Genomic DNA, 13415 nt, shown 5'->3' with positions numbered 1-13415 from the left:
GAATAAAAATAGTGATTTAACATTTTAGTAGCTATCTAGTCCCCATAAAATCTAAAAGCATGACAATACGTGTAAGTTGTGATATAAATAAAGGATTAATCGGATGACTTAACTTGGTGCGTTCGGCTTGTTGAGTTTTGAAGCTGTTGTCTTGATTCGATGCTCTAGGAGGTTGGTCACGGACAGCGCTAGCTGAAGACAATTTCTCGGTTCTCTCCGTCGTTCGTGTTTGGCGGTTTCATTTGCCTTTCAACAACTGTTTTATGGTTTAAGCGACAACCGATCCATATGTACAGGCAGGGCGCTTCTTTGTTGCCTTTCCCGTGAAAAGAAAAGCCTCGCATCTTCTGTAACTCCTCGAGGCAAAGCCGATTGGAAACTGGCTCAATTTCGTACAAATGCGTCAGCAGAAATACCATATCTTCTAACTCAGAGACAAATCTCGTTTTGTGTCCGTTTTCAACGACCGATGACGGGTTCATTCGAAGTCGAAGTCTTTAGTATATATGACCGTGCAAAATTCCCACGTTGTGAAAATTTATTATAAAATATCAATTGTGTGGCCAGATCATATCTGAAAATAACCAGGTTACTTTTGTACACAATTAATTTCTCTCATTGAAAGCAATTATCGCAAAACCACAATAGAACCGAAAAATTCTTGCAATGACAGCAACATAATAGATAAATGACGTCACCCCATAGCAACCAAACCTGGCAAATATTTGAGCTTCCGGTTAGCTCTGGCTCGTGATGTGACGGTTAAGATGGCGTCGCTCGAAACAGTTTCGGCGACTGAAGAGATTTCTTCGACTTTTGACAAACTTTTAAAAGACGTTTCAAGTGAACTCAGCCCCGAAGAACTTAAGCAGGCTGTATCTTCTATCAAAAGCAATTTTAAAGGAAAATTTGAGGACCAACAAGAACAGGATTTGTATTCATGTTTGCATTTACTTGCTAATCAAGGTGTCGTGTCCGAAGACAATCTTACTTTGTTAGAGATGTTTGTTGCTGCTAAAACATCCAAGAAGGAGAGAATCAAAGAAAAGATTCAAGGTTTCAAAATTGTCCGCCAGCGAGAGACAAAGACAAGGGAGGAACTGACTGGAAGAGACAACGACTTGAAGCAAGTGATGACAAAGCTAACGACAGGGAGTTCGAGAGTTGTCAATTTGCACGGATCGAGTGGCGTAGGCAAGACAAGGCTTGCCATAGAAACGTTCTCCAAATGGCCAGGGAGAAACTTTAAAGTCGACTTTAGAGGAATAAATGAAATGAAAAGCGTTCACTTCCACTTCCTGAATGAATTAACCTTATCGCAGCAAACCGTCTTAATCTACGAAGCAAATCCAGTCATTGCTCGAATGGAACAACTGAAGCGAGACAGCCAAAGCGACATCTTGTTACTGCTGGACAATGCTGATCAATTTGCGGGAGGAAATGGAGAGGCTTCGGCTGACCTGAACGCGAACTTTGTGACGTTTCTCACGAGACTTCTTGGTCCCAAGACTGATGGAGGAAAATCAAAGTTGAAGATTTTGTTGACTTCGAGAACGATACTTAGTCACGACGACATTCTCGATGTGGATAATTACGAGGTAAAGGCTTTGGAGAGCGCTTTCTCAAGCTCACTCCTTCAAACCCTCGGAAATCGTAACCTTGAAGACGATCAAATGGACAAGTTGGTAGGAATGTGCCGTGGGAATCCCCTCATCCTGAACGGGATGGCCGCTATCTTAAGGCAGAAGATAGCAGATGATAAAAAGCTCCTTGAAACCATAGAGCAAGAGATAGTGACCGAGTCGTCAGAAACGGGATTACCACTTGCAGAAAAGGTTACACCGGTTACCCAGGAGAGAGAAATATTTGACTACAAGAAGGAAGGGATTGAAAAAGATCAAGAAACCTGCTTGAGAAAAATGTTTTTCTTCCTGCCGAGTAAAAGGCTAAAAGAGAGTGCCGTTTCTGTGTCGTTATTCTGTCGTTCTTTCTCCGCCGAAGCAGCTGCTACCATCCTCGGTGTGGACCCTTCGGAGGCTGTTATACAGCTGGAGGGCTTGCGAAACAGCAAAGTCGTATCGGTTGATCCAGAGGCGAAGGTCCTTTCTTACGACATTCATCCACTGATGCGAAAGTTTCTACGAAGCATCGGTAACAGTAACGTTTTCATCAAAGTTTACGAGAAAGCAAGTGACCGTTTTTGTAGACTTTTCATGTCCGACATGAAGGACATTTCAGCTATTTTGGACGAAAACTACATCGACGCTTTCAACAGATTTGACCTTGACAAGCCAAACTTTGAGCTTGCCTTGAACATCTCACTGAACTCAGACCACCTTCTTATTCCAGAGGAGCACCATGAAAGTATTATGATTTGTTATCTTTTTGAGGCCATGCTTGATGAAAAACAGAGGAGAAGCATTTTCAACTCTTGGGCTAAAAAGGCCGAGGATGACGGAAAGAAGGGTGAGCAAAATTTTATTGTTTTATTGATTTATCGAGGTGGCCCTGTTTCTTTTCTGGCTTATAACACAGCTGTAATTCTTACAACCTGAAAGGAAAGCGGAAACATAAATCATCTCACCGACATTAAACAAAAACAAACCAACATAGAAACAAACAAACAGTTCTGGTTTGAAGAATGAACGAAGGAGTTGGGTTGTTTGTTTGTCTTGTACTGCTTTGTATATTTTATTGATAAATTTGTTCATAGTTAGTGGAGGTGTCGCCTCTATTAACTATGATTTCTTTATTGATTTATTGTTAGTAAACTTTCTTTTATGAATTGATTGGCTTTCTTTCTTGGGCCATACTACTCAGTATGAAATTGATTTTAGAAATCATTTACAGGAAATTAAGAAAAGTAGATCAACGCGAGAGAGGATTTACCTACATGCATGTGTTAAGGGCCAAAAACACCTTTGACCGTCTACATTTTGAAGGATATTTGTCTGGTCGAGCTGGAAGGCGTGGGCTTTTCCAGACCAATGCTGGTCTGTTACAGATGAACAAGCAACTGGCCGTTACATTTTTGTTTTGTGAAAATGATTAATCAAATGGCCTTGCTTCTTTTCTTAATGACTTATTGTATCTTTGACTATGATAAACAAACAAACAAACAAACAAATAAATAGTGGCGTGTTAAAGGAGCCACAAGAAGGCCATGAAAATTCAATCCCTTTAACGGGTGTAGAGAGAAATTGAGTACTAGCTTATTTGCTTGTTGGTTTGCTTTTGTTTCGCTTCATTGATTGCTTGAGTTATGATCAAAAGATATTTGCTAACCCAAAGACATGCAAAAATTGAAGAAAATACTATTGCTTGACATTTGATCGATTGATCGATCGACTGAGTGATTGATTGATCCCGATTGGTCGATATTTGTCCTTTGCCTGGGCCTGACTGCATAGGTCGTGGTAATTTCTCCTTGAGTATGTAGTTAATTAGTGGTTGTTTATCTATCCATTTATTTATTTTTTTTTATTTTGTTAGGCTCCTTACTTCGGGCAGAACTAAAATGCAGAGAAGCTTTGCAGGTTCTGCAGCTGGAAGGATGGCAAAGAGCTTTGGAAGTCCTAAAGATGGCGAATGAGTCACTGAAAACAGTACAGAAAGAAACCAAACGCAGTGAATTCTTCAAGCTTACTCGGAGCTCTTACCTCTTTGTCCAGGGTGAAGTGTACCACAGAGCAGGGAATATGGCAAAGGCGCTAAGAATCTTGCATCGGTCTCTGAAGATAATGGAAGACATCCTACAAAGTCACACCAGTACTACCAGATGCCTGAACGCCATCGGCAATTGCCACAGCAAGCTGGACCAACCAGATGAGGCGATAAAGTTCTATACTAGAGCTTATGAAATGAGGCAGGAGCTGTCTGGCTCAATGAATCACTTTGACATGCCAGCTTTTAAAGGTCAGATCGGTACAGTCTATGAAGGAAAAGCTCAAATCTATCGAAAAGATGGACAGGACGACGAAGCAAGCAAACAATTTCGCAAGGCAAACGAATGCTATCAAGAGGCCTTAGAACTCGCTAAGGAACTCAAAATACCAGGAATGTTAAACACAGCGATATTGAACAGAAACATTGCAAACACGTACGCATGGCTAAGAGAGTTTGAAGAAGCCTGCCAACCTGCAAAGAACGCGTACGAAATCAGTAAGGACATTCTAGGAAATCATCCTGACACTGCACGAAGTGCCTTCCAAATGGCAGAACTTTGTCGAGGTTTAGAGGACTATGATGAAGCGGAAGATTACTACGAACAAGCTTGGAAGATTGAAAAATCTCTGGGACAAGGAAACCACAGTGAAGTTATGGTCAGAATCATTGAAGCTTACGAAGCGTCGCTTACAGGCTTGAGGAAGGAAGAATTTCAAAAGGAAACGTTTGAGTTTTATCAACGTTGCTGGAACGAAGAAAGAGAATTCGAAGGATTTGAATTTTCTTTGGCCAACAGGAAAGTCATTGATTCGATTAACAGACGGCTTGGTGGCTTGGCTGACAGGCAGACGCAGAAGAAATACCAAAGAGAAGCTCTTTGGTTCTACGAAGGGGCATGGAATTCTCCAGACACAAAACAGCGACCGGATCGTCACAGAGAAGAAATTCTTCAAGACCTTTTGCGCTTGTGTACCATTCTCCGTGAGAAGGATCTGCTCAAAAAGTACGAAGCCGAGGCATTCAGATTTTATGAAAAGCTGTGGAAAAACAACAAGGGAAAGATGGAAAAGCAAGATAGAATAGACATTCTCACCAAGCTTGAAAACTACGCGTCATCACTTAAGGACGAGAAGAAGGCTCAGCAGTATGGGATCTTGTTAAAGGTATTTATTGAAGTATTAAACTCTTGTACACGTAAGCGTGTAGCATAATCGAAGAATGGCCGTTCTGGACGAGGCCAAACTATCTGCAGCTTTCCTTCGCCAGATATTTATTATTTGTCTTTTTTTTAAGTGCGCTTTTTTTTTCAATCTATCAACAGTCAAACAAACGGAGCGCTACACTTGAAGGATCCCTTAAATCTCTTTTCTCATTTGGATCAGCAGGTATTTTGGTATCACTGACTATTTTGTAAACTATGTATAGCGATGTAATCATTTCTTGATCGATCTTAGGTGGAAAATTGCTTGGCATAGGAATTGCTTTAATTCGACCTCATTCACGTTGGCAAACAATAAAAATAACTTTGAAGAAGGTTTTGAGCACTTGCCAAGTTGTAATGGAGGGGAAATTATCGTTAGTGCTGATATTGAAACCAACTTTAAACAGCAAATGTTAAATCATTGTGGTCAACAAACTTATTCCTTAACTCCTTCCCCCCCTCCAACCGTAGAAACGTTTAAGATTAGACTCTGGAGATCGCAAGATGATGTCGTAGCTTAAATACGTGTAGTTTGTTAAAGATGTGTTACTTTAAGTTGAAAATAAATAAATAAATAAATAAAAAATAAAAAAAATACACAGAGAAAAAAAAATGTCGTAGCTAAAAAAAGTCAATGAAGAGTGTTATTTTTTTCTCTCGCGGAAGGATTAACCAATATGAGAATCTTTACGGACTTATGCAGAGTTATGGCAGAATAACTTAGTTTTATAATAATTCAGTTGTTGGTAATTTTCCTGCGTTTATTAGCAAAGTGTTGTATTATTGGTAAAACATCACTAAAAATCTTGAGTAGCTGAATTTCGGTTTCCTCGGTTAAATTAGCTGAAAAGCTGTCTAGCGATGACGATGATGATTCTGATAAAGAGGTCGATGATCAAGACGATGATGACGATGATGACAATGATGACGATGATGATGATGATGACGATGATGGTAGTAATGGTAGCCAAGACCTCACTGAACAGTTATCACAACTTGCAGTTGAACAGCAGGAGCTGGAGGAGCTAGAGAATCCAGATGATCAAGAACCAGACAAGATAAAAATACACGAGTGAGTATTACAAACCGAAGGCATACTGATGTTGCATAGGAGTATTGACCAAAAAATACTCTTTTGACCCAAACTATAATTTGATGTCTGCAGGTGATGGTTCGTTATCTTATATTCTGATTTGCCAGTTCCCTCTATGAGACGTACTTGCAGGGAATCATGGTAGTTGTATTCATCAACTTGGACAGGATATCTCATAGAAGGAATTGGCCATTCGTTTGCTCTTGCTTTTTTTCATGCGTATCACCAGGTTTGTTAGTCAATGATTATGACAACAACGCGTCATAGTGCGTTTTGAAAAGGCAAAATGGCGTGAATTTAGTGATTTTTGTGTACTTCTGATCCTTCTTAAGCTTATTCAAGCTTAATATGTACCGTTATGCCGCGAAATCATCTTTCTTAGACTCCATATTTAAATTTCCGACAACGCAACGTCGATTGACACAAATTACCATAGAGTAACATGGTGGCAAGCTGGTTATTAAAAATGAAAACCAAACCCTTCGTATTGGACCCAGCTGAGGAGCTATCTTCTTGAAAGTAAGGAGAACCCATAAATATACTTTATAGTTTACTCTGATGTTCATCCGAGATTCCTTCTAAAGTTTGGTTAAACTGCCTCCTCCTCCTTCTATTCAAATTTGTTTGAAACAGTGTTATTAATTTGAATATTAATCATATTAATGTAAATCTAGACATCCAGAATTGTTATTATTACTTAGGGCTGGGCAGGGTCAAATTGTAGTCCTTGGTATTGCCCTTGTGCAGCATGCAGGTCACAATATTTGTTAGTACCTATAAGATTCTAGCATCTCAAGAAGTTCTGCCTTATCTTTCATATGTATTGTCCGACTACAGAAATCCGTGTGCAATTGAGACATCGTATCAATTTGACCAGAGCAATAGCAATAAGTAGCGATCAAGTTAGGTAGTTTTTAGCTTTTTTCTAATATACTTACTCTCAGGTATTTGAATCAGTGCGCATATTCATGTTTTCAGAAAGCATTTCATTTACATGTAACCTGCACGACTGTCTTCCCTTTCAGAGGAACAATAACTAGTGAAGGCACCCACTGGGATTTGGAAAAGTGCGCTCTACACATGACATTCCCTCGTGGTGCTGTATCTGAGCCCACCGTGATAGAGGTCCACAAATGGAAACCCACTGCTTGTTCACCCCAACTCCAAGAACATGAAGCTGTTTTCAGCAACGTAATTGAAATCTCGACGAGGAGTGATGAAGTTCTGGAATTCGAAGCCGAGGTGAAACTGACACTCTCTCACAGTGCGGCTGACCTACATGGCTATGAACTGGTGATATTCAAGTTAACTAACAAGGAGACAAATGAATGGGAGGACGTACTTGGAACTGTAAAGTTTCAGAGTCTGTTAGGTTAGCAAGCTTCCTTTTTACTTTCCACACGCCTTTATCTTAGATTAACGATGTGGAAGTACGTTGGTAGAATGGTTAATCCATTGTAATTGGGATTCCTCCACCATGAAGATGCAGATACTGCCAAGCTATTGGCCAATTTGGGAAGATGCCCTTAGTTATTTTGCCGCTGAGCTTGCACCCACCCACTTGAAGACGAATATCCGTCGGGCAAAGATATTCCTGACTTTCACTTCCCCATTGTGCAAGCTGAGATAACAGAATGCTCAACATACGCGGTAGTCTGTCGACTCAAGCCATCTCCATCTTATGAAATTACATCTAACGGTGGTTCCTTTAACCTGCCTGAATATCCAAATGTATGCGTTACCATCCCTAAGAAGGCTGTTGCGCCAAAAGCAAAGATTCCGCTGCAAATAAAGGTAGGCGTACTTTTACGGGGTAGTGCATTGGTGATCGACCATGTAATCTCCTTTCACTACGCTAGAAATACTACCGCCAGTTACGAGTTTGGGCTAAATGTGTATAATTCTACATATCTGTGCAGTGAAACTATTACGATGTGACCACCTAGCCCACTATCGCGGTTGCTTTGGCCAGAAGAGAACTTAGTCAGTCTCTAGCTATATAGTCTTTCAAGCATTTGTTAGGTATGTCTTGAGATCATGGCTCTTTGTTTGCGTCCTCGCGCTTCTAGGTGCACGAAATTCCTCGTGAGGAATTTAAAGGCCAAGAGGTTGTGGTCGGACCTATTTTGCGAGTCTCCTGCAGTGAAGTCGTCGAGTTCTTGAAGCCCGTCACGATCCAGTTACCAGTTTCTCTAGGAGACGAACAGCTCGACATTCCTGACGTGTCAAAATGCCATGTTAGAGTACTGTTTCTGAGGTCCGAGGAAGAACGAAAGGAATGGGTTGAAATCACTGAAGATGTAAGGAACTCGACTAGATTTGACGGCAAGACGGTCAGATTCCAGGTCCAGCGTTTCTCTGGGTGCGAACGTAACTCAACTTTGTTTACAATTCACTCAGTACAATCTGTGGAGTGATTTATCTTTCAATAATTTCAAAGATGACACCATCACTCTTGAAACTTGCTCTATCTGAGAGGTGAAGCCGTCGGCAACCGAAAGTTTGTTTTCTCTTTGATTTGCACAAACGAAGTGGAAAGCTTTGGTTTTAGAATTGTAACTGGACGGGTTTGTTAAAAGAAATTGACAATACACATAATCATTTGGCTTGTTCTTGTAGATGATATAACGCGCGCTCTGATTGGCTAGGGCATTATTCTCTCGTAATGCCCACGTGCCGATTACGAGTTTGCAAAAGCAAAGCAAAAAACATATAATAAACAAGTTATTATCCTCGAACGTTTGGTTCTTACAGAAAAATCTCAAAGCTCGGCCTTTCCGTATTGACCGAGCGTTAGCAATTTCTCGGTTTGAGATTTTCCCGTAAATCTTAATAAGTAGTTAGTTAGGAGAGAATCGTTGAATTTCTGTGGAGAAAAAGACTCTTTTTTGCTTCCCTTTTCCCGCGCTATTAACTGTCGAATTGAAAATTTACTTCAAAGTCTTAATCTTGATTATTGTATGTTATGTCTAAGGGCTACATTCTCTCAACCTTCTGCTTTCAAGTCTTAAAATACTTCAATCTTTTTTATTTCTTTCAGATACGCGTGTCTTCTTGACTGGCGCGTAAAAGATTTGAGCGTTGCTGGAGTTATTAGGTATCTGTCGAGCCTTATTTTGTGCCCTCCACAGCTAGCAGTGTTCTTCGCTTACTTTCCTCCAGAGGAACGACCTGATTCGCAAGATATTTTGTTCCTCATTTGTTGTGCCTCTCACCTAAGACGGCAAGTGACAAAAGAGTTACAAGAGAAGAACATTAACTTCCCAAGCTACGTCGAATCGAAGAAAACGATGATATCGGGACACGATAAGGCATATGTTTCTCTCTCAGGGGGGATCAGGGCACTTGACGAAGATGACATGGAAAACGTCCATCTCAGGTAACTAGGTTATGGATACATACCAACAACAACCTAGCCATTTTGTCAAGTTTTATAACATGAGAAAAAAAAAATGTCAATAATCAATTGGTAGTTCAAAATGACTTTATTTCTTTTTCAAAACACTTATAACAGCTCCAAACTTGATTTAGAAAAAAAGAAAACAAAAAGAAAAAACAAAAACAAAAACGAAAAAAAGCAAAAAAAAAGCAAAAATAGATTCAAGAAATGTGAAGAATTTGGAACCAAATTCACCTTAAGTTCATATTCGCACTAAAACAGCGTTAGCAGTGAGTGAAGAGGCGAACAAATGCCGGCTGGGCCTACTCGGCTCGGCTCGGCTCGCTTTGCTCGCCTCGCGAGTAGGCCCAGCCAGTGTTTGTTCGCCTCTTCACTCACTACTGAAAGGCGCCCCCTCGCCGGCCTCGCGCCGGTGGCGGCGGGACCCTCATTTGCACAGAGAGCCTAACTCTGTATATGATGGTGGAACAGGCGCCAAAAGGGGGCCTTATCGATCTCGCTAAACCGCCAAGCGCCATCTCAAGTTTTTTGCGGAAGTGCTTTGGTAATAAAGTTGGCGAAGAATACATCGCAATCAACGGGGTTTCAATGAAAAAATCGCCAAAACCGTGGTCTTTGCGAGATTATCTTTGCAATGCATGCGGTAAAACATTTACACAATGCCACACGCTTCACGAGCATCGCAAATTTCACTGCCCAAATTTAGTAACAGAAAAAAAAGCCGAAAACCCCATGCCCAAACTGTGACAAAATTTTGCAAAAACTCGGCATGGTAGCGAGACATGCAAAAAACGGGTGCCCAAAGCCAAAGCCTATTAAAAATACGTTAGAGTCTGATATAAGATGTCCGACGATTGCGAACAAAAACATATCGATCAACTAACAAGCGAGTTCGTCGTGTTTGAAGCCAAGACAGAAAAAGGGGGCTTCGAAGTCGATGAAGTCAATGAAAATTTTGTTTTCAGGGCGCGCAGGAATGCACCGTTGTTAAGGCGCACAGGTATGTGATCTATTGTTTTACACGTGCACACTTATTGTACTATGGCAACCAAAAAGACAGGGGGTTCCCCATCTAATTTGCCTCAAGCATGGCAATGACGACCTCGCGTGAAATATCACGCACGTGTCTCTGCCACTCTGGCGTGAAATATTCATTCACAAGAAACGCAATCAAGTGGAAACTGCCAATCATGTTCTCATAATATGCAAATAAAACTTTGTGTTTTCAAATGTTAATTCGAAGCGGCGGCAAGGTCGGTTATTACTTTTGTAAATTCGGCTTCAACTTTGCCGCCGATATCTTTCTCCATTTTTTCAACATGAACAAGCTTTTCGCTTGACAGTTGGCGAATCAGCTTGGCTCGGACTTGTTCCTTCAGGGAGTTGTTCTGCTCAAACTCGGAAAGAATGATGTCAAACTCGTGGGCAGACACGGTGTTGTTATTCAAAGCTTTGGATAATAATCTGTTGACTGTGTCACGTTTGGCGACGGCAAGCGTGGTAATCTCTTGATCCTTTTTAATTTCTGCCTCAAGTTTCCTGCTGGCGATTATTAGCCCTGAAGAAACGAGAGTGAAACAGCCGCCAACACCACGTAATGGAATTGTGGCTGGCAGGCCAGCCACAGACCGGCGTTGACAAAATCTGGATCGGACCGGATCACGGATCGGATCAAGGAAAAAAAATTCAAAATTCAAAATTTTGTTAAGCAAATTACACTAGAGTGACTACTGTGAGCAGAACGTTTTATTTAATTCAGGTATGATATTCCTTTATTCGTTTATAATATCAAGCCAACTGGGAGCTGGTCACAGATGAATTTTTTTCAGGCTGTTGGGTTTTGATTGCGATGATCAATCATGTCTTCGTATCTTTCTCCGCAGTTCAACTATATGATATTTCGTATATTCACTTGTACTCTTCACCATCTACAAGTATATTACGAACTCACAATGTGACCAACTCCCAGGTGGCTTGATAGCTCAGTTGGTAGAGCACTGCACCGGTATCGCAGAGGTCATGGGTTCGAGTCCCGTTCAGGCCTGAATTTTTTTTCAGGCTTTAATTTCACGACTGCTTAAGTTGTGTGTATAATTGCCATGATCAATCATGTCTTCATATCTTTCTCCACAGTTCAGATAAATGATATTTCGTATATTCACTGGCATCAAAGGTAAACTGTCATAAAACGGGTCAGCATGGTAATAATAGGACGAACGTATGGATCGAAACGCAAAAACTAAAAACACTAAAAAATTAAACACCTGATGATTTCAAACAATTTGCGTTTTTGAGACAAGTCTATACTTTTAAAAGATGTGAGTTTGGAATAAGATATTTCGCACTGGAATAAAACGAAACAAACTATTTGTATTTCAAGGAAATATAGCTGTTTTACAAAAAATTATAGGAATAACATCGATAGTGTGAACGATAACGCAAGCCGAGAATAAACAACATTTTAGGAGTTACGTCACGATATTTAGAGTCATTTCTAGGATCTTAAAGAGTTGCCTTTAAATAGAAGAAAACCTTAAAATGATCGTGTTTTAGGATAGAAAACTTTTAAGAGGCAAGAACAAATCAAAATGGAATGAGGATCGTTAAGGATGGCAAAGATTAACGAGGACTGCAAATGACGAACTTGAAAAACTAGGCTAGTGGTTTTCAAGGCGCGCAAATCGTGACTTAGAACCTTTGAAGCAAGCCATGTCCATAAGTTTTCGTACGTAAGTTTTCTCATTAACTGTAACGCCAACTGCAATGCTCACATCTGACACGAAAATGTAGCCGAGAATTAGCTACTGATACGAACAACAATTTCAAAAACGAGAATGGGAGGTTCACGCAAGCTTCGAGCCAACTAACGTTCAAATATATCTACATCTGCCCGTTCATTACAATTTAAATTCGTCGTAAATTAAGCGGTTATGTGGCTTTTAAATGACCTCCTGTCATTCTCTGTAATTAACATGTCATTGCGTCAAATTCGGGGTTCTTATTTTCATTTAACAAATTTTAGTCTTCCACTTTTATTTTTTATTTATTATTATCTTATAAACGATTTGATTTTTTGGGGGGATTTTTTTTTTAAAACTTTGTTTGTTTGTTTGTTTGTTTTTCTGTGATCCGATCCGTGATCCGATCCGTGATCCGGTCCGGTCCGATCCTGGTTTTGTCGACGCCGGCCACAGACAGAGCCGAACCAAAGCTCGCGCTAGGAAACGCTGCTGAGAGAGCACTAGAGCCCGCAGCACTCCAATTAACGAATTTTTCGCCCGTTTGTATTTTTTCGCAACGAGGCGGTTGTGGTTGACTTCTTGGCTAAAGCGTTGGCTATCTCGTTGATTTTTTGCCAACGGACATTTTCAGCCTGTGCCTGCGGCGAGTCCGAAGCAGACAGATTGGGATAGAGGGTCTGATCAGGAGGAGCGGACGGCTGCGGCGGGGTTGCAGCAAATGGCAGAACGTTCGCAGACGATATTGTATAAAAAGCATTTAATCAATGTCTAATTCAAATTCCAGAGGCAAGCCTTTCAAATCAAAGAGCTCGCCATTTTAATCTTTGACGCTGACAGTTATGTTATTTACATGGGCAAAACCCGTTGCAGGTGGCATCGTAGCTTATTTTTGCATAAGGCAAGCCTTTTATATCAAACTTGGCCAAAACATCCGAGCGCTTCCCGTTTAAAAAGTTTTTGGTTCTGTCGAGCACATCACAATGAACGAAGTATGCCGTTTAGAGATGTAAGCCGTTTTACGTATGTTATAAGTTTTGAATTCCGCCGAATACCAAGCAAATGGGCTAAATCACGGTTAAGGGTTATTTGTTTTCCTCCAAAATTTGTGATTACAAGCTGGCCGAAAGGTTGAGTTGTTTCTGTTTTTAATTGGCGGTATTTATGTTTTTCGAACAGACCGTCTATTCGTTTTTTGACAAGTTCTCTAAAGTTTAATGCCCTGGGGGGATTTTATCAACTGATAAACCTTGAGTGCTATCGGGGTCACCCAAGGCCGCGCTTCCTTCTTTTTCGAGAGTATGCTAGTTGTTGTAC

General features: G+C 40.7%; 1 protein-coding gene across 1 annotated transcript in view; it reads left to right on the top strand.

The window, feature by feature from the left end:
* The first annotated feature begins 650 nt into the window (after nt 1–650).
* LOC145495100 (uncharacterized) overlaps nt 651–13415 on the top strand; it is a 28535-nt gene continuing 15770 nt past the window's right edge. Inside the window, exons 1-8 of the mRNA XM_081474672.1 lie at nt 651–2466; nt 3493–4829; nt 4988–5051; nt 5711–5939; nt 6986–7323; nt 7507–7754; nt 8030–8322; nt 9001–9339. Coding sequence (XP_081330798.1) covers nt 768–2466; nt 3493–4829; nt 4988–5051; nt 5711–5939; nt 6986–7323; nt 7507–7754; nt 8030–8322; nt 9001–9339 — 4547 coding nt within the window. The 5' untranslated portion in view covers nt 651–767. The remainder of the gene's footprint in view (nt 2467–3492; nt 4830–4987; nt 5052–5710; nt 5940–6985; nt 7324–7506; nt 7755–8029; nt 8323–9000; nt 9340–13415) is intronic.

The sequence above is a fragment of the Orbicella franksi genome, chromosome 8 (assembly GCF_964199315.1).
Source record: "Orbicella franksi chromosome 8, jaOrbFran1.1, whole genome shotgun sequence".
Classification (NCBI taxonomy): Eukaryota; Metazoa; Cnidaria; class Anthozoa; order Scleractinia; family Merulinidae; genus Orbicella; species Orbicella franksi.
This window is presented reverse-complemented; position numbering and strand designations above follow the sequence as displayed.